The 22,590-nt window shown below is 41.1% G+C and overlaps 1 protein-coding gene across 1 annotated transcript in view; it reads left to right on the forward strand.

Annotated features, from left to right (window-relative positions):
- LOC140688671 (protein brunelleschi-like) overlaps positions 1–10,291 on the forward strand; it is a 49,551-nt gene extending 39,260 nt beyond the window's left edge. The window contains exon 6 of the mRNA XM_072948278.1: positions 9,771–10,291. Coding sequence (XP_072804379.1) covers positions 9,771–10,019 — 249 coding nt within the window. The 3' untranslated portion in view covers positions 10,020–10,291. The remainder of the gene's footprint in view (positions 1–9,770) is intronic.
- The last annotated feature ends 12,299 nt before the right edge of the window (positions 10,292–22,590 follow it).

Raw genomic sequence — 22,590 nt, forward strand, 5'->3', positions numbered from 1 at the left:
GCTGGGCTTTTTGTTCACAGTGTCACTCATCTTTTCTATTTTTCTTTTTTTTTAAGTATTTAATTCAAATTTAAAATCAGGTGTTTTTTGGAAAGAAATTTCTCTTTTTCTTTTCTTTGGGGCTCTTTTGGGGGGTAGGTAATTAGGTGTATTTATCTGTTAGTGGAGGCCCTGGGACTTAAATCCAGGACCCCGTGCACGCTAAGCACACGCTCTACCACCCGCCCCATCATCTTTTTCTTTTTGCTTTAGCTGCCAAGAATCTTACAGCTGAATTTCTAGTCGGCCTTTAACACTTGCCCTGACTTCATGGAATCCATTTTTATGAGTTTATCTCCCCCTGGTTTCATTTAAGTATTGAATCTCCATTTTCCCTTCACTCTCAGTTTTGCCTTTTTGTTGTTATGGTTGTTAAGCTGTGTTTTAAAAATTGTTCAATTTCTCTTTTAGCAGGAGGCTGAAAGTAAATAAATATGTAAACAAACAGCACACTTAAATTCTTTTATACATTCTAAGCTGTTTAGTAGTTACTTAAAAACCGAATTCAATATTAAAGTGATAACATTTTAAAATTATTTTTTAATTTTTCATAAAGACATAGCTGATTTAAAATATAATATATGTTTCAGGTGTACAATAGATGCCCCATTTATAGTTGCTGTAAAACATTGGGTGTATTCCCGGAGTTGTAAGATACATTCCTCTAGCGTATTTACATTACATGCTGCAGTTTGTATAAGAAAGTTGGGTAACGCAGAGTCTGGGACGTGGCTGTGTCTGACCCAGGTTCATGCTCACCCTGCCTGTCTGAGCTCAGGCCTTCACTCCTTTCTGCAGGGGAGCGAGTGGAGGCAGCTCTCATCAGCGCTGGCACCACACTCTGAGTGGCAGTGACAGCAGTGACTGTGTGTGGACGTGAAAATTGTTGTTCCAATAGTTTTACATGCTTTTCTGCATTTAATAATTAAAGCCCTCCTGTGAGGAAGTGTTTTAAGTTTTTAATGAATAATACATTTTATTTTGATATTGATAGACTTCAAATCTCCGGAAAATTTACAGGAGTAGTACAATAAACTCTTAGATACATTTCACCTTAAAGGGGACTATTTGCCCTTTTGTGATGGGCTGATTTTAGCATAAAGTTTCAAGGTTCATCCATATTGTAGCCGGAATCAGTACTTTATTCTTTTTGTTTGATAATATCCTTTTCCTTTTTTTTTGTTTTTGGTCTATTTAAAATTATTTTCATTGAAATCTAGCCAGTTTATAATGTTGTGTCAATTTCTTGTGTACATCACAACACTTCAGTTAAATAGGAACATACCTGTATTCATTTTCATATTCTTTTTAAACATAAGTTAGTATAAGATATTAAATATATTCTCCTGTGCTATACAGTATAAACTTGCTGTTTATTGTATACATACTCTGCATCTGCAAATCTTGAACTCCCAATTTATTCCTTCCCACACCCTCTCCCCTCTGGTAACCATAGTTTGGTTTCTATGTCTCTGTGTCTGTTTCTGTTCTGTAGATAAGTTTATCTTTTTGTTTCTTTGTTTTTTGTTTTTGTTTTTGTTTTTGTTTTTGTTTTTGTTTTTAGATTCCAAATGTAAGCGATCTCATATGGTATTTTTCTTTCTCTTTGTGGCTTATTTCACTTAGAATGACATTCTCCAGGTCCATTCATGTTGCTGCAAATGGCATTAATTTATTATTATTTTATGGCTGAATAGTAGTCTATTGGACATATATACTACAACCTCTTTATCCAGTCATCTGTCAGTGGACATTTAGGTTGTTTCCATGTCTTGCTATTGTAAACAGTGCTGCTGTGAATATTGGGGTGAAAGTGTCTTTTTGAATTACGGTTCCTTATGGATATATGCCCAGGAGTGGGATTGCTGGGTCATATGGGAGGTCAAGGTTGTCTATTGAGAAACCTCTATACATTTTTCCACAATGGCTCCACCAAACTGCATTCCCACCACAGTGTAGGAGGGTTCCCAATTCTCCGCAGCCTCTCCAGAATTTACTGTCTGTGAACTTCTGAATCATGGCTATTCTGACAGGTGAGAGGTGATACTTGATTGCAGTTTTGATTTGCATTTCTCTGATAATGATATTGAACATTTTTTCATGTGCCTATTGGCCATTTGCATGTCTTCATTGGAGAAATGTTTCTTTAGGTCTTCTGCCCATTTTTGGATTGAATTGTTTGTTTTTCTTTTTTATCAAGTGTAAATGTTGTTTAAATATTCTGGGAATTAATCCCTTGTCACTGTCATTTATTGCAACTATTTTCTCCCATTCCATAGGTTGTCTTTTTGTTTTACTTTTTGTTTCCTTTTCTGTGCAAAAGCTTGTAAGTTTAATTAGAACCCACTTGTATATTTTTGCTTGTATTTCTATTGCTTGAGTAGACTGCTCTAGGAAAACATTATTGAATTATATGTCAGATGTTTTGCCTATGTCTTCTTCTAAGAGGTTTATAGTGTCTTGTCTACATGTTTAATTCTTTAAGCCATTTTGAATTCATTTTTTTGTATGTTGTGAGGGAGTATTCTAACTTCATTGATTTATATGCAGCTGTGCAGTTTTCCCTGCACCATTTGCTGAAGAGGCTGTCTTTACTCCATTGTATGTTCTCACCTCCTATGTCAAAGATGCAATTACCAAAAGTTTGTGGGACTATTCTTGATAATTTTGTTTATCCATTCATTGATGGATGGATATTGTTAGTAACTCTTGGCTACTCTAAATGATACTGCTATGAATATTGATGTGCAAGTTTTTGTGAGAATGCGTTTTCATTCTGTTGGCTGTACAGTTGGCCCACCATATCTGTAGTTTCCACTTCATGGATCCAGATGGCTGATTGTAAAGAGACTCGAACATCCTTGGATTATGGTATCTAGGGTGGGGGGTTCCTGAAACCAACCCCCCGAGGACACTGAAGGATGACTCTACATGTAGGAGTGGACTTGCTCAGCCACATAACTCTAACCTTTTGAGGAAACATCGGGCTTTTCCAAAGAAGCTGCACCATTGCCCCTTTCCAACGGCTGCATATTGAGGGTTCCCATTTCTCTGCCTCCTGACTGACACTTTTTATTGTCCATGTTTTGATTATAACCATCCTAGTGAGTTTAAAATGAGATCTCATTTTGATTTTGATTTCGCTAGTGATGCTGAGCATCTTTTCAGATGCTTATTGGCCAATTGTGTATCTATTTAATTCCTTGGCAAATTTAAAAATTGGGTCGATTTTCTTTGTATTGTTCATTTGTAAGCATTTGTTTTATATCCTGGATACTAGTCTCTTATTAGATATATGCTTTGCAAGATTTTTCTCCTATTCTGCAGATTGTCATTTCACTTTACTTTTTTTAAACATTAAAACAATTTTTTAGAGGGGAGTTAATAAGATTTATTCATTTTATTTTTCTTCCTAAGCACGCAGTCTATCACTTGAGCTACCCCCTTCCCCTTTCATTTCATTTTCTTAATGATGTCCTTTGTAACAAATGATTTTCATTTGATGAAGTCCATTTTATCTGTTTTGTTTTATCACTTGTGCTATTGGTATTGTATCTAGGAAGCCATAGCCTATCCTACGACCACAAAGATTTATACTGTCTTCTTTTAGAAAGTTCATACATTTAGTTTTTACGTTTCTGTCTGTGATCCATTTTGAATTAATATTAATTTGTTATATAAAATACGGGGGCCCAAATTCCAGATTCATTCTTTTGCCTTCAGATACCCAGGTGTCTCTGCGCCATTTGTTGAATAGACTATACTTTCAATGGAGTATTGTTGGCACATTTCTGGAAAACTGACTGTAAATGTAAGTTTCCCCCCTGGATTTTTTGTTATGTCTCATAGATTTCTGCATCCAAACTTATGATAGAAGCATAATGACTTGAGTGCTATAGATTTGCAGTGAGTCCTCCAACTTTGAGTGAGTCCTCCAACTTTGTCTTCTTTTTCAAGATTGTTTAGTCTGACCTGGGTCCCTTGCATTTCAATATGAAATTTGGGATCAGTTTTTCAATTTTTGCAACGAAGTCAGCTGGAATTTTGATAGGGATTTCATTAAATTTGTAGATCACTTAGGGGAGTCTTAACATTTTTAACAATATTGTCTACCATTCCATGAACGTGGGATGCCTTCCATATATGTATATCTTTTAATTTTTTTTTGGTGATAGTTCAAAATATTCAGTGTACAAATCTTGTAAAATTTTGTTAAATGTATCTCTCATTTTATTTTTAATGCTGTTGTAAATGGAAAGGCTGAGATTCCTAAGAGTGGGAATATATATCAATTTATTTATTTCTAGGATTCCTACACAGCAAATACCCTAGGTTTATATTTGCTACATTAATCTATCCACAATTCTTCCCACCCCTGTGTCATAAGAAACCAAGACCCAGGTTAAGCCACCTGAACACCTATGTGGAAGTGAGAAATGAGACCTTTCGGTGGGGTTTTTGTAGATGATACTGAGAGCTTATTCAGTAAGGCTTCATCTTAATTCCTTTTAAACAATCCTTTCAGTATATATAGTCAGATATATTAAGAAAATGCCCTTTTGATGTGTGGAGGAGCTTAAACTATCATTTTTAAATAATTTCCAGTGAGAGTGTTGTACTTGAAACGTAATTTGCATCAATCTTTGAAGATTTATGTTTCAGGAGTTTTGACTAAATAATACCTGTCTTTATTCAATAACTACAACTAAATGCTCAAGCAACAAGTAAGAGTTTGAGCAACTGCCCCCGCCCCGTAGTGCTGGGTGGCTGCAGCTGTAACTGGAGTCAGCGCTTACCTTTCCCAGTACGCTTGTGCTGATCTGCTCAAAACGGTTCGTCCAACAGTTTGTCGGTAGTCTTTTCGACAAAGCCATTAAGCATTGATTTAAGGTTGCTGGAATGGAATCTATTCTTATTAATATTAAGTAAGCACATATTGAGTGCTTACTGTATGTTGGGAATTGTCCCTCAGCCTCACATGAATAATATTTCTATTAAAACCTCTCATATTTCCTTGTAATTCGCACTTTACAGATAAGGAGACTGAGGATTGTCTTCTTTCTTTTGGGGGGAGCTCGTTATCAATGATGGGAAGTTGTAAGGAAAAAGATTTTGATTCATCCAGAGAAAATATTTTTCTGAGAGTCAGCATTGAAGTAGGTGACCACTGAAGAGGGTGATCATTGTTTGAGTGAGACGAGCCCCGGGTTGTACGAAGTCAGCATCCCTGTCCTGGACACTGCACGTGTAGAGCTGCGTGGTGGGTGAGGCGGCGCTGCCGCGCAGGAACGAGGATGCCAGGCCGTTGAGCTGTGCTCAGGCCCAGTGGGGCTTTCTCCTAAGAGCAGTGGACCGTCATTGACAGATTTTTAGTAGGGGAGTGTGGTGCTCTCGTAGATCCCTTTTGTCTTATAGAATGCTTAGAAACATTTAGAAGGCTCGGCAGGAGGTGATGTGATGAGTCAGATTAGGGTGGCTGCGAGATGTAGCAGTGTTCAATTTTCAAGTGATTTTCAGTCCCAGGTTTGTGGCTGAGTAGCCGTGTCACTTTGGATGACACACACAAGGAAGTGAAACAATTTATCTAATCAATTGAAACAGTGATGTACCGACCTCCCAGGACTGCTGTGTAGATCCAGTGAGATAATGTGTGCACAGTGTGCAGCATGGTCCCCAGCACAGAGTCAGTGCTGAGGGAGTGCCAGTGAGTACCTGGTAGGACAGGTGTGGGTGGTGGAACTCATTGACTGAGGAAATTGGTCCCTGAAGGAGAGGTCCTGTCACATCTGTGAGTGATGGGCCTGAGCTGGGAGAGGCAGGGAGACCTTGTCCCCCGACCAGGTGCCCTGGGAAGGACGGCTATGGGAGGAGCACCGTGAAGTCAGCTCTTTGCAGGTGGAGTTGGAGGAGCCCTAGAGATATCTAAGTGCATTGTCACAATCACAGAAGAGGTCTGGGCCCGGGCTGTGCATTTTCCTATAATCTCAATCCTTGAGGATGCCGAGGTATTGATCACTGAACGTGAAGACATACTTTACAGGACACGTGAATAGTAGTATCATCTCTGTCATCAAAGCTCACATCTCTTTATTCATCTCTCACTTTGCTAATTGGGTACTTACAGAGCTCACTTCACTGTCCTCCCGTGGGCTCAGGCTCCACAGAAAAGAGCTGGTGAGTCTCCCTCTTTTCCAGAAGAAGACACATTTAGCTGGTAGACTTCTATACCTCACCAGACTTCGAATTTTTGTTTGTTGATTTAATTCTATTTTCTGTTGGCCATCTCCTGACAGGAGAGACGTTTTACCTAATGGTCAGGTTTCAATTAGCTCTTACTGAGAATTGCTGATCTGATTCATAGTGTATTTATTCTATTAACTTTGTAGAGTACTTTTCATTTTCTGTCTTTGCCCTTTAATTTTGTTTGCCCCTTCAATTTTCTATCCTATTTGGGGCCTTATTTTTTTTTAATTAAAAAATGTCTATGAGCAGTTAAGAAAACCAAAGTAAAGAAAAAATGCACATGATAGCTAAATTTAGAAAATATCTAGTGTGTTTTCTGTCTCAGCAATGGAGGGTTCTGTAAACTTGTGAAAACCTTCATTACATAAGTTCCTTAAAATGCTGATTAAGAAAAAAACCTTCCTTCCTCATCTTTCAAGCTGCACAGCTATTTGTCAAGAAAGTGAGGGGAAATTCTCAGAAGCTAAGACAAACCAGAAAGCAGGGATTCTGGGAGATACGTGAGCCTTAGAAGCCCTGGGGTGCCGGTTGGCTCCTGAACTGTGTTTCAGTTGCCCTGGCAGGAGGGCAGGAGGTGAGCCTGAGGCCTCTCACACTGGGAGTTGGATGGCTGTTCTTATGTAAGGCCAAGCACATCCTGAGAATCCTGCTTTATAAAAGGGTGAATTAGAAAGAAAAGAATAAAAGCATTCCTCAAGGCAAGGAAGTAAGGAAAGTAAATTTTTTGGAAGCGGGGAAAAATAACATATCCAAAGTAAGGATTTAGTTTAAAGCTTTTCTGGCTTGAGAGAGAAAACAAACTCCTGGCAGAAAATCACAGCTCCTCCCGGAAAGAGAAGGTGAGTTTTGAATGAATCAGTGGACAGCCATTCTGTAAAAGGCCTCCAGAGTCTTCTGGGTCAAGATACTGGACCCAAACACCTCCCTTCCACGGTCTCATTTAAATAATCAGAAAGGTTTTAAAGGAAAGATGCCATAATCATAGTTCTATTTGTTGACATTATTATATGCTAGGAATTCAGAGGTAATTATGCAGTTGTCTCCTCTTTTATGGACCTTACTTTCTCTTTGACATAGTTGGGGAACTTGTTGGAGGGTGGTGTTAGTCTGTTGCAATTAGCCAGGAGAGGAGTTTAAGAAAGCAGTGAAGGGTGGGTGAGATTTTTAGCTGAGGACAGTCCTGTTCAGTTGGCTTGTAATTGCAGGCTCATTGAGTTGTCACTGGAGGTAATTAATCTTATGGAAGTTTGACTTAACTCAGGCCTCTTCAGAATGGACAAGTGAACCTGGAGAAAGACAGTCAAATCTGTGCAGACATTGAAGTTCCCTTGAACGTGCGGTATCCCTGAGCCAAAGATAGGACAAAAAGGCAGCACTTCTTGAGGACAGAGGAGTGGTTTTTAAGGTTCTCCAAGAATGAATCCCAAGGTACCGGGATGGCCAGTTGTCAAACTGTGACTTTGCTCTTTGGACGGTGTATCCACCAAGGATATTGGCCGTTTATAAGTTTCCATTTCTCTTTAATACATGTCAGGTTATGAGGACATGGGCATAAACATTTCACACGTTGTCAAGGTGACATTGGGTACCTGCCTATAAACACGGGCACACTTGCAGCTTCGTCATATATCTTGCCGCCCATCCCGCTCCCCGGGCTCCGTGATCACGGCAGAATGGTTCCTTATTGAGCTGTCCATCTCCTCTGTGACATCGTAACCAAACAAAAGACTGGAGCGTATTAGCTTGGCTTTGTTTTTTTCTATCCTTCCCTTTGAATGATGATGACTGATAGTGGACCCAGTTACGTTTGCAGATGATTTACAAGTAGGGCTGTCAGTACAAACCTTGTAATCCCCGCTGTGTGATCTAGAGAAGAAAGTTACACTCTTTCCAAATTGTTTTAATGCACTTATGTGGGAAAATGATATACGTTTGAATATGTATTTCCTCTCTGAGTCATCATGGCTAGACATGAATATTTGTAGACATGTAATGAGTACTCTGTATTTGAACTGTATGGTCCCCTAAATTCTCCCCTGCTTTTTAAAGTCATCACTGGATTGCTACCTCCAGAGTGCCCCAAAGCATCCGCCACTGCCTGTTCTTCAGACACTGTGAGTTTCCAAGTTGGAGAAGGCTGCTGGCTGGTGAGGCATTCTCTGGCACATCTCTGGCTGGCTGATGTGAGCTTAGCACCCAAGACTTGGCAGACAGTAACTAACCACGGTCACGACCATTTCTGGAACACTCATGGAGGATTTTACACCTATGCTAGTGGAATACGTTATTTCATTTAGTTTTCCCAACAGTCATAATCAGATTTTATCATATATATTAAAATGGAAACCATCAAAGCGAGTGACGTGCAGACTTTGGACTGGAACACAGGACTTTCTGATCCCTGCCTCTGTTCCCTTCCCAGCCTATCCTACCAAATGGTCAGGAGACTCTTCCTCCATCTTGAGTTTCCCGCTGATGTTACCAGTCTCTTTGTTTCTAAGAGAGGAAAACAAGTCTAAACTTAATTTCCAGTTGGAAATGGAATGGAGAGTTAACGTTGGAAACCGGGAGAATCTGTCCTGTGATGAAGTGGTCTCCGAGCCACTTCCACTGGGACGTCACATCACTGTCTGTGCCCCTTGCTCAGCTTGTGCACAGGTGACAGGGCAGATGTGCCGAGCAGTCCTCCCTGACAGGGCAGTGGTTTGGAAATGAGTTTGGGGATTTGGTTTCATTTCATAAGTTCCTGAGGGCCTTGACCTGGCACTTCGAGTGGGAGCATTCCCTGTCCCACAGACTCGTGCTCTGGGCCGGTGCTGACCTGATGTGGCCTCAGCCTGAGGCTCAGGGCCCGTGGTGATGAGGAGCATTTTAGTCCAGGGTCTGCCGGAGACTTTGAGACTTCTGAGCTGTGGGAATTTGTCCAGGATGATAATAATTCCTCCCCGAGTTTCAGATTTCCTTGCCTGTGAGCTGGGGTAGTAATAGTTTCTGAGATGATCGTAATGATTCAGTAACGGGAGCAGCGTGTGCTGGCAGGTATCTGGTGCTTAAGGAGCAAAAGTCGCAGTCACTCTGTCAGCCTCTCTCTGTGTGCTCTGTGCTTTGAGAAGTTGCGTGTTTGGTGAAAATCCCGCCCAGACTCTAGGCTCTAGATGAACTGTTGTTCCTTTACTTTCCCTTCCTTTTCCTCTTTCCCTTCTCTGTGTCCCATGTTTATGTAGCAGATTCCTCTATTTCAGGGAATACGGGCCTTTCTAGTTAAAGCACAGGCGGAACGCGGAGAGGTGGGGCCCGGTGGGGGTCTGGAGCGTCTGCACAGCGCTGCTTCCCTGCGTTTCTGCATCCGGTCCCATCAGTGCACTAAGTCAGCCTTCCTCTTCCTTCCTGTGTCATCGGGTCTCTGTTTTAAGGGAAAATATATTTACGGGCTTTTTTCACTTACGTGTTTCATTCAGATGCTTGTTGCTTTTCTCCCTGTGCTTCAGCATTCCGAGGAGAGAATTCAGCCGTGCAGCATCCTCTCCGAGCTCTACGAGTTGATCGGCTTCCACTGCAAGTCCACCTTCTTCAAGCGGGTGGCCTCCGTGCGGCACGCGGCCCCCGGCATCCCGGAGCCTGGCGGGAAGGCCTGCTCCCGACTCCTCCTGCAGACGCTTCCTGGATACAGTCTGTCGCTGGACCTGCAGGACTTCAGTAAAGGTGTTGGAACTAAAACATTGCTTCAGTACAATTAACCATGCCTGGATTGGGCCCTGCTGTCCTGTCTCATCAGGGTGAATTTTTACTCATTTAGAACAAGGCTCAGCAGACTTTTTCTGTCAAGAGCTTGCGGATAAATATTTCAGGGTCTGCAAACCTCCTGATCTCTGGTGCTGCTGCTCAGCTCTGCTGTTCAGATGCCAGAACAGCCGGACAGTCCACACACCCACAGAGCTTTATTAACAGCGGTGGCTGGGGCTGAATTAGGTGTATGAACTGCAGTTTGTCCCCACAGCCTCCTCAATATTGACACCTGCACCAGAGTGTACATTTGTGACAATGGGAGAACCTACACTGACACGTCATCATCATCCAGAGCCCATAATTGATACTAGGATTTACACTTGGTGGTGTGCACTCTGTGGGTTTGGACAGATGTACAATGACATGTATCCACCATCACAGCATCATACAGAGTCGTCTGTCTTAATGAACTTAAAATGCTCCGTGCTGCAACTCATTCATTGCTCTTTCCCCTCTAGCCTCTGACAGCCACTGATCATTTAGTCTCTGTGGTTTTCCCTTTCCCAGAACACCATACAGTTGGAATCAGACAGTTGCAGAATCTTCCCAGATTGGCTTCTTTCACTTAGTAATATGCATTTAAGGTTCCTCCATGTCTTTCCATGCCTTGATAACTCATTTCATTTTAGCACCAAATAATAGTCCATTTTCTGGCTGGACCACAGTTTATTTATCCATTCACCTACTGAAGAAGAGCTTAGTTGCTTCTGAATTCTGTTGAGTATGAATAAAGCTGCTATTAACATCTGTATGCAGATTTGTGTGTGGACATAAGTTTCCATTTCGTCGAGTAAACACCAAGGAGCACAGTTGCCGGATCATATGTTAGAAGTACGTCTAGTTTTGCAACAAAATGCCAGACCGCCTTCCTAAGTATCTGGGCCATTTTACATTCCCACCAACAATGCATTAGAATTCCTGATGCTCCACATCCTCACCAGCATTCGGTGCTTTCAGTGTTCTGCATTTTGGCAGTTCTGACAGGTGTGCAGTGGTATCTTGCTGTTTCACTCTGCATCCCCTTGATGACAGATGCTGTGGAGCATCTTTCCTTAGGCTTCTTTGGCATCTAGATTTCTTCTTTGATGAGATGTGTGTTCAGGCAATTTGCTCATTTTTTAATCAGGTTATTCATCCTTCTTGTTGAGTTTAAAGAAATTTTGGTATATTCTGGATATCAGCCCTTTATCAGTGTGTCCCTGCCCTTCACCTGCAGCACCGGATTTGTCCTTTGGGTCTCAGTGGAGTGTCAGCTCTTCAAAGAGGTTCCCTGTCTTCCCTCAGCCTAAATACTGTCCTTGTATTTTTCACTTTCATTGACTCATTTTGTTCTTTTTAAGTAGCATTTCCCATAATTTGTAAGTACATTAAAAAAAGGGCAATGATTGAACACCGCCTCCCCCACCAGACTGTGTGCCCTGTGAGAGCAGAGGCCCTGTCCCCACTTACCGTTTCCCATGACAGCACATGGCACATGTCCATGTAAAAGTGTGTAACGTGGGGCCAAACCTGATGAGCAGCTATGATGACACGTTTTGGCTACCATTTATTGAGTAGAATTTGTTTCTGATCTTACTAAATCACATGAATGAAACTTGTTTGTTTTGAAAAATAAAACAACAAAGCACACCTCAATGTGATTGGTACTTTCTACTTAGCCTTCTGACCCAGGAGGGGATGTTCACCATCATTTTGTGGAGGAGGTTGGGGAGGTAAAGTAAGAGAGAGAGATCAAATAAAGTAAAAATAATAACTATCAGTTGGCTTTATTTTCACTGACATAAAAGTTACTTTAAACACTATCTCAGCTGTTGTTCTGTTGTTTTAAACATTTCTCAAAGAATTAAATGGAAGCCCACTAAACCCTGAAAGGGAAATTGTGTGCTCAGGTCCTGAAAATTGTTTATGTCTGTTCTTGAAATGCAAATTTTCCCTGCTGGTTACAGAAAGTCGAGGCGGGAACACAGCAGTGTGCTGTGTGTGTCTTCTGGCTTAACGGGCTGCTCAGTGTCATTTTCATTTTCTTGTGTTGCAGTTTATGACGGTTTTCCCTGAGATATATTGCTCAGCCTTTTCCTGAATGAAGGATTGAATTTTCCACAGGAAATATTATGAAAGAGAGTGACAAGGCACATGGATTTCCCAAAAAGGAATAGTTGATGAAATAAACTCTCACTATGGTGACCTTTTTTAATACAAGCCAGTTGAAAATTTTATCAGTAGGTCATATGCCACAAATCTGTCTAAAGAATAAAAAGATTCAAAATTTATAGTAGAAATAGTTTGAATCAAGTAGAAATTATGATTTGAACACTATTTGTTGTTAGAACTTATACTCTGTCTTATCATAATTGCCTGTGGTAGGAACTGGATCATTATTTATTTATTAAAAAAAAATCCACTAGGTGCTATTTGCCCCATTCTTGATGCGGCAGTGCTGTGGTTAGTTAAGTTGGGCCATTTTGGAAACTTAGCTAGATTTTCCGGACATTGATTTCAGCCTCTTTATCTTTTCTACAATCTCTTCTTTTGTGTCAGCCTTTGGTCTTTTGACAACGTGGAAATACTGCACGGATCTGCCTTTCCCTTTTTTCCTGTCTTTGTGGGAAAAGATTTCCGTAAGACAGACAACTAGGTTATTAAGGATTTTGTGTGGGGTAAGTTTGGTCAGTTTTAAGGATTTCAGTTAATACGTATTGATACTTGCTATTCAGCTAACGACAGTAAAATTATAAACTAACTTAAGTATACATCAGTAAGTATAGTACAATAAGCCCATCACCCAGATTAAGGAATTCACAAACTTTTCCATATTTCCTTTATTCAGACCTTTATTCTTTTATTTGTCCTTTGTTGAAGTATTTGACAGCAAATCCAAAAAGACATGTCATTTTACCCTTTGTACTCAAGTAGGCATGTCTGAAAAATGAGGGCCTTTCTTTTAATCAGGTTTTTCCATTTGACCGATGTGCTCGTTAAATACCAGCTGTATCAGGCATCTCACTAGGCATTAGGGATCCTTGGGGCAATGAGACAGTCCTGGCTCCCAAGGAAGTTAAGGGCTGATGGAAGAAAGCAACACAGGAGCTTGGGTGCCTCACTTAATGTTCCTGCTGGATGAAACCAATTGGACAAAATATGTGCACAATACAGTAGGATTCATTGAAGGGACTTGTCAGACTTGTAGGGTAGGCTGTGAGAGAGGCGGTCAGCAGGGCTACAAGAGGAGGAATCATTTGATAAGAATCTGAAATCCTTACTGCCAACCTTTCTACCAAGCCCCCAGGGCCCATCACACACAACCCTGTGCTGTAACTGTTTTTGATTCCAGTTACCACATCTCCTTCAGGAAGGATTTTAAGGTGGAAAATATTTAAAATCCGTAATTGTTGCCAGAAGGGACATAGAACAAGGAACATGTAAACAACACAAATGTCCTTCAGCACATGACTGGATAAAGATGAGCTGATACATATATACAATGGAATGCTACTCAGCCATAAAAGATGCCATTTGCAGCAACATGATGGACCTGAAGACCGTCATTCTAAGTGAAGTGGGGTGGAAAGAGAAGCAAAAATGAAATATGACTTCATTTATGGGGAATCTACAATTAATAGCAATAATAATAAGACCATAAATGAACTAAATATTATTTTGATTTCTTGAATATATGTAAGCACATCTGACTGTCCTTTGTGATTGGATTACTATATTCTGTTTATTATTCTTTTGTAAATGTCCTTATTCCTCTGGTAACTGTAATTTTAAAAATCTAAAGATCTAATCTGTTCTTAGAAAGAGTAATTAGTACATATATGTAAACTAAAAAAATGCAATACACTCAATACATGTATTTACATGCAATACGTGTATGTGAAGTTGAACTGTAATAATTCTACCTAATAAAACTGAAAAAGGAAAAAATAAAAAATTTATTTAAAAAAATCACCCCTCTTTAGATATTAAAACGTTCATTTCTGAGATTCTGTGAAAGACAGCATGGAAGTAGGTTTTTAAAATTTTCTCCTTGCTCCTCAGTGAGCAGCCTGGGCTGCACAGCTTGGCCGTCACAGTCACCAGTGACTTGCTGGCTTGCTCCTCACTTGTTGGGAGGAAGATTAGCTGCTTCAGGAATATTTATGCTCTTAGAAGTTGCTGAAAACCCCACAGAGCTTCTGTTTACATGGAGTGTATCTGTCAATATACCCCATTTTAGAAATTAGAACAGAAAATTTAAACCCAAGAACTGACAAGCATTCGCTGATCCAGCATATGGTCAAAGCAGTGTTGCCACAGTGGCGTGTGTTGGTTCTAGAAAAAATGAACCGTACACTCAAGAAAGAGGGTGAAACCACAGATCTCATCTCAGCAATGCTATGAAGAGGTGGGACTCAAAGCCCCTAAAACAGTGCTGAAGTCCCCAGATGTCCCAGAACACACAGAGCCATGGGACCAAGAATCCAGTGTCTGGTGGATCATCAGCCGTGGAGACCGCGTCCTGGGTCAGGAGGAGCAGAAGTAGGGATAGCAGGCACATAGTCCTATTACAGCAAAGCTTTAAAGGTTTTCAATTGACTAAAAGAGTGGCAAAGATTTGCATTTAGACTACTACATTTCCTCTCCTGGAGACGTTAGAAGGATAACACTGATTAACAGAGGATGATTGTAATGGATTAACTATGTTACTGATGACATGAGCTGCTCACACTAACCCTGCACTCAGTGTAGACTGAACCTTTTATGTACACACTTCATTAGGTCTGTACACCCCTGCAAGGTGACATTAAGCACTCATACAACCATGAAACCAGTGACTATAAAACAGTCACAAGGCTTCCTCTCCAGCATGAGGTAGCAAAACCAGCAAGGATTTTCAAAGACAAAAGCCAAAATCATATATATTTGTGAAAGAAAGCAAACAAAACATTGAGGAACAATAAACCAAAAGAGCAGATGGAATGGAAACTTTTATTGAAGAAAGCAATGATTGATTCAATTAAACAGGTAATGTCCCTGGTATAATTGAACCATCAATCCAAATTTTTGGAATAGTGGGTTGTGAAATTACTATCTCACTTAATGTTGGAATTCCTAGTTGGACCAATTTGATATGGATCACTGGTGCGATGTTAGCTATTTAGGTAAATAACAATATTCATAATTTTTAAGTTAACAGGAATCATAACACAGGACTCCAGACTTAGGGAGAGAATGCAAACAACCGCTGTCATACTCCATCCAGTAAGGACACGTGTCCCTGCGTCACCAAAGCAATGAGAATTTGCACACAGAAAACACAGTTCTCCACTTGTGACAAATACGAGACCATGAGCCATGAATTACAAGAACAAGCAACTGTTTAAATGCAATGGGCAACATTTTTTATCATCTTGAAAACATCACTGATGCACTAAGTAAGAAAAAGAATTGTTTTACTAACAAATCTAACTGACACAGGGGTTTTTCCAAGTGAGAAGGTAATTCCAAAAAGTGCAGTAAAATGAGTTATGATGATCTGTGCAGTGACGGAGCTGATATTAGACTGACCAGCATCACGATTTCTGGTTTTACACTTGCTCTCTGCTCATCACCTCTGACACAAGAATGCATCATATGATTTTTTTTCTTTAGGAAAGAAAAGATAAATAAAATCTAACTAGAAGATGTGGTATGGAAAGCAGTAATGAAGTTATCTAACCTAATAATGCATCCAGTGTAATGTAGCACTTATTCGGGCACTAGAATTTTTTAAATAATGATTTATTTTATATCCTATTTCTATCGTAAAGGAGGCACTTAAAGTTTTCTACTTTATTCAACATATCTTGTGGGGGTTGTGGTATACAATTGTATGGCAGTTTTCAGAGAGTTAAAATCGCCTCTGTGGTTGTGGTCAGGAAAGGCAAGGCTCCCTCACAGCTGCGACGGAGAAGGAATCCCCGGAGTCGGCCTCCGGGCAGCTTCCAAACTGCATGTGCTTGCACTTGGCACAGGACACCATCAGCAAGTGTAACTGTGACAAGGAGTTTCCCCGGGGACCTGGGAGGTGCTCTAACATTGTGAAGCCACTTGTTTCCCAGTTAGGTAAGGCTTGGAAAAATAGTTTATTAGAAGTGACTTCCTTTGTATGTGCCTTTTGTCCTGAGTGGTCACTAATTAGCATAAATATAAAATAACCCATAATATAAGAATTGAGGGACCCCATCTTTCCATCTACCTGCCTATTTGTTTATCATATTTATACTTAGGTTACATTTTCTATGATGTTCAATTCCAGGCACCAAAAAAGAAAGGTTACAAAATATTTCTTATAAAAAGCGGGAATGTGTCTAAGGGTTAAAAACCACTACTGCTAACAAAAAAAGCCAGATAATACTTTTAATCTCAATTGCATCAGACCTTCCCGAATTCCTCCCTTAAGTTCACTGTTACAACAGTAAGGGAATCTCTGTCCTTCCAAGACTCGGGCCTGATCGCCACCCATCCAGATATCTGTCTGTGGGTCCCTACTTGTCCTCAAGGCCCCCAAACACACCTTATGGGTTGAAATTTCTTCAGTGTTCCTACTGTAGGGGAAACCTGGAAGTCCCAGTCACTGTCCAGGAGTCACACCTACCTGCAAAAATCAAAGTCATGTGACTGAAACGGGACAACCCAGGTGGTGTGATAGGGCTGAAAGCTCACCATAAACAGGTTTGGGGGCCTAACCCATGCCCTTCGGCTTCTCACATGAAGAAGGACAGGGAGGCCCAATTAGCCACGAGATTGTGGGGCTTCATTACTCCATGAATAAAGGATTTGTGCCAGTGCCACCTTTAGACAGGGAACCCCAGAACCCAGACTTGGAAGCATCCTGTCCCCTCCCCCCTGAACAAATATTCTCTCAAGACACATAGTGAGAGATGGGAGCCCCGGTGAGCTCTGGAATAAGATGCAATCTGAAAGACTGCTGGTAACAAATGGTGTGGAGCTCGGGAAGCCCCCAGGGCCACCAGCCCTTGTGGTATCACTGATGCCCACACTTCCATCCACAACAGTTTCTTCAGGACTTCTATGCACATATAACCATCAAACAAAAATGATTGCTTAGACATATTATAAGAGAAATAACATTATGAGAATGCCAAATTCATGACAAGTAAGAGTCAAGACCCCAGAGTATTTACTGGATGAGATCTCACGTGTGCTCCACAGTGAGCTTTAAACCCTTAGGACACAGTCATGGAACAGTAGGCATTTTCTTTCTTTCCTCCAAGTTGGCTTTACTGGAGAACTCTGTAGACACAGGAAGACTCTGGATCCCACCTCTACTATTTACACAAAGGGCTCATCACGTGGAGAGGGAACAGCGCTGGTGTGACCGGCTCCAATGTTAGCACTCCAGTGCCCAGCTGCCTGAGGAGCAGAGCTCCCACCACAGGAGCAGAGATCCCCAGGAGCAGAACTCCCCCCATGGGCACTGCAGTGCCTGCAAGAATCAGGTGTCTGATGAGTGAGCCTGGGGCAGGCAAGACAGGAAGCAAGCACCACTCCCTCAAGCTCTGCAGGTGATCTCTGTGTCATCTTGAATAAATATAGTCAGCATTAAAGATGTTTGACAAGAGGGTAAAGGGTAAGACCTCCCTAAATCTCCACGCATTCCTTTAGTGGGAGTCCTGTTAGAACACATGGTGACAAGAGACGCTGGCTTTACATGCGCACGTTGCCTTCAGGGATGCAGGGGTGGCCAAGGTTCTGCCTCTGCCCCACCTCCTGCCCTCGTCCCCCAGACCTCACAGTGGCCACTGACTCATTTCTCTGACTTTCTCTCCTTGGTTGTGCTGCTCTTCCAGCTTTTAAGAGCTCATAAAATCCTCACCAGAAAATCTTTAATAATGAACCCAAGTCAAATGAAATCAACCAAAGAGACACACTGCCTTCTTCATTACTTTATATTTTAGGAAGATATTCTTGAAGACGACTCCCTGACCTGATGGGGTGGATGGAGGGGAAAAGAAAACAAGACAACCATTTTTGGGCCCATAAAAAATGAGAGGTAACCAGATGGTGTCTAGTCTTCATTGCACCTCTCTGCCTGCCCCAGTTTCACATGCCCCTCCCAACTGAACTCATCAGAACTCGACTGAAGGAGACGGCTGTGCAAATTTATTGGAAACCAAATCAATCACTACGGAAACAGTCTCCCAAACCCAGCGAGAACACAGTAAGCTGACCAGTGCCAGGATCTGAATACGTGCAGATCCAAATTCCGACCCCTCCCTGGTGGGTGTACTTACAGTGGGCGTGTCGCCATGCAGTTTGTCTGCATCCAACATATAAAAATGAAAGGGACTCCAGTTTTCAACATCACAGTCCCTCTGAAACAACTGGTGGTCAATTAGCATTTGTCACCAGCAAAACTCGATTTTCTCCCCTGCATATGGAGGTGAACACACAGAAGTGACTGATGATCCCCGCTGCGAGTGTAGCTAAGTGTTTCTAAGCAAACTGGCTCAATCACCCTCCTGATGATCAGGGGAGTGTTGTAGCCGCGGGGCTCTGCACACTAACGGCCAGGCAAGGAGGGCGCTTTCTTACATTGGGGAGAAAAAGGCTGGAGCAGCACTCGCTGGAAATAAATACTAATTAAACCTTCAGGTGCGGTTCTTGCAGCAGAACTCACCCAATAGATGAGGCTCCCTCCTTGCTGTCCAGTCATGTGAGCCAGGCTCATTAATATACCTGTGTGTTTGGTTTAGCAAGTGAATAATGTCTGTTTTCTGGAAATTACATGAGGGTGGAAAACCTTCCAAACATGTTCATTTATTTGCTGTGGAATTTGTTTAATCCTCTTAAGAGCATTTAGAATGACAAACTTCTTAAATTAGCATGTTTGCCTGAGAGACCTTTCCAGGCACATGGGCCGAAATCTAGGACAACCCAGAAACAAATTCAAAACCGTTTCAGCTGCACAGCACCGCAGAATGTGTCCAGTTTGAGAAGCAAGGATTTTTTCTCCACACACTTTTCCTCTTCTGCCCAAATTAATCAACCTCTGCTGCTCTTGTATAATGAGTATCATGTGACTCATCTTCTCTGCCTGTAAAATGGAAATGCGAAATACTTCTGCCCAATAAAATGTCATAGAACTATCCCCCAAAATTTTATATATTAAAAAAAACAGGGCTTTACGCTGTCCAGGGATATGAATCATTTATTTAATGTATCAATTGTTACTAGAATAAACTTTTTAAAATGTAACCCTTCCTCAGAAAACTTCAACTACTATTCAATAAAAATATCACAGAAAATTTCTGAAAAGAATTTAAAGGAAAATCATATTTAACTGAATCATATTCAAGGCACACTGAATAAATTCTGTTTAGAGAACTCCTACTTTTTTTTTAATAAATGAACTATAAGAATACACCCAGCAGTATTCAGTAAATCTTCATTCCTTATTTTAAAATTCTTAAGGCATGCTATTTTTCTTAAACCAAATGAGGAGGTATTCGCAAGCCAATGGACAACAGAATTACCTAAGAAGACATTATAAAGCAGCAAGAGTAACTAGCACTATGTCAAGCATTCTGCCTGAGAGTCACTCGTACCATCTCATTTTGACCTGACTGCTTGGAGGTGAGCTCCATCAGCCCATTCAACACATGAAGAAACTGAGGCTCTGGGTGGTCATGTTTCCAGTACATGGTGGAGCCAGGATCCAAACCCGGATCTTTGTCTATAGAGCCTGTGCCTTTACCAGATCACACTACATTTCTCACTCTTCAAATGCACTCAATCCCCGAGGTAACACACCTTCCTTGCGTTTCTAGGAATTTTAGGAATTACTGAATTACAAGGACTAATCAGACATTTGTGTGGCCTAATTTTATATTTTCTGGTTTTACTGAATAAGTTGAGGCCGAATTCATTCTACTTATGAGAAGTCCTGAGGTAGAGGAGAGAGGGGAAGATAAGCCAGACATAAACAATTTCAAGGGGTCCACTTCATGAAGGAAGCAAAGTATTAAGTAAACCACTTCAGCAACATGCTTGTCAATAAGCCTTGGTGTCTCTGTCTCAGCCTGAAGGAGGGTAAGCCCTCCAGCCCATCTGCCTTCCTGTCACATACCCTGGATGTTCTTGGTTCCCTCACCTGTGACACGTGTGTTCTCCTAGGATTCTTTGTAGAGATTAAATGATAAAACTATATGCAAAGGGGCTACCTCATTGCCAGATAGTAGGCACTGAACAAATAATAAAATTATTTTGTTTCATGAAAATGAGAGACAAGTCTACCAATTAAACATTCCTGATAGAATCCCAACAAGCCTTTTAATTTTTCTGCCAGAAATTGTAAAATAGCATTTCTTTTTTGAAGGCTGTATCCATTCTCCCTACTTTTTACCAATCCTGGCTGTTATCCTGAAAATCTATTCCCAGAACTTGGCATCCATCTCCCATATTTAAATCCTTTAAATTTGAAGTTATGATGAAGCTTGGGCACATAAAGTTTCACACCATAATTCACAGAATAAACAAAGACCACAGGAACAGGGCCATCTCCAGACCCCATGTGCACAGGACAGGCTCTAAACTTCACAAAATCAGAAGCATGCTATTTGAAGAGAAAGAAAACTGGATGTGATCAAGGAGGGTGACATAGACCACCGGCCGGCTCACGAGACGACCCCGTCGCCCCCTCGTCTGACCTAAGTCATCTAACACAGTAATCCGTTGATCTCTAACTAAAACTAGAGTACGGGTAGGGTTGGAAAGTAACATTTTTTCCTACAATATATACATATTGTCAACTAAAAATTGGCACTTGTCATCTGCCTCTGATTTGCTTAAGTCATGAGCCACTGCAGCTGCTGACCTTCAACACCCTCTGACCATCAGGAATGGGGTGCTCTGTGCTCTGGGAAAATGGGCAGAAAAGTCTTCAGATAGTTAGACATTTTCAGGAAATTTTATGAGCCCAAATTCTTGCATCTCTTCCTATCTAGAAAAGCACTAAAATCATTAACAGAGACACCTGCTCCTTGACTAGCAGCAGCCTCTGCCTAAACGTGTACTGGACCGCACATCCCCCTTCACTGAAATCTTATATAATTCTGAGCTCCCCCTCATCTTCAGAGCAGTTCCTGCAAGCTCTCTGAGATGCTGTCACCTGGAATCTGGTCCTCATTTTGCCCCAGATAAACTTTAACCAACAACTCTCAAATTTTGTTGTTTATCGACAGTACCACAGACATCAAGCTTACATACTTGAATTCATAGTAAACATTCAGTATCAAATATTTCTTGACTTAAATTCCTATTTAAATATAAATATTCCATTTCTTAAATATAACATTTTTAAATATAAATTAACAGATATTTGTGAATCTTCGAAAAATATATTCTAGAAAAATTTTAGCAATTAAAAAAAGCTATTGTGTGGAGCTTTAGAATTTCAAAAGTGGAAGAGAATAGTATTGTAACTCAAGTTCTTGTTTTAAATTCAGGGATCCTGAGACCTCAAAAGACATATCAAAGTGCCTGATTTTATACACTGTCCTTTAACAGAAAACCTAGAACTAATTTCCTAGTCTTTGAGAAACCAAGACTTCCTCTGCTGGTGCAGGGCTGAACTTTATGAAAATGGATCGTGAGAAAGAATCAGAATATGGGGGCCTGGGTGAGGCGGCGGAAGAAAGGAGGTTCTCACCTGGTCGTGGGTGAGAAATAGGCTCCCGCAGTGCTGGTGTGATGGGCATCCCTCAAGTGCCTGAAAACTACTATTTAGCACACCTGCCACCGAAACGTACACAAGCTGTTTAGCTAGAAGTCTGACCAGGAGGCTTCATCAGTGACACAAAGAGCTATTTTCACATTAATTCTACAACTACAGGAAGAGAAAGAATAGAAAGCTGATATTAATTATTAAAAATTTACATCAAGAACCAAGGAAATTCCAGGAGAAATATAAAGAATTGTTGGAAGTTTCATTACGGGAACTTACTGCCTCTTCAGCTGTCTTAAAAGCTGTGCTATAAAATGTATTTTCCTTTGCTTTTCCAAATCACATTTGAAAGAAATAATGTTTCTTAAGGGTGTTCCTGGAAATTTCTTTTATTTCCTAACACCAAATCTCAGACACTTAAAAAAATGGGGTGTTGGCATTTTGTCCAATGTTCTCTAGGCAATTTGCTGTTCCTACAAAGAACAAGGGGGGAATCACATAGAAAAGCATTTGAGCATCAGGCTGCTTACATTTGTTCCTGAAGTCTTGGGAAATAATGTGGAAATGAACAGCAGGACAGAAACCTGGCGGGAGGGTCCCTGGCTAGAAGGTGAGAACAAATGTGTTCTCCAAGGTGCTCTGGTAGCCACTAGTTTAAATGAACTGAGCAATTGTTCCAGCATACACGCAGCTCTACATGAAAATCTCAACCATTACCAGCCGCTCAGTGCAGCCCGAAGCAATGGACGGACTGCGGAGGCCCGTGGCGGCTCATCGTGGTGCCTTACACCACGTGCAGGATGAGAGGTGCC

The sequence above is a fragment of the Vicugna pacos genome, chromosome 23, assembly GCF_048564905.1.
Source record: "Vicugna pacos chromosome 23, VicPac4, whole genome shotgun sequence".
In the NCBI taxonomy this organism is placed as follows: Eukaryota; Metazoa; Chordata; class Mammalia; order Artiodactyla; family Camelidae; genus Vicugna; species Vicugna pacos.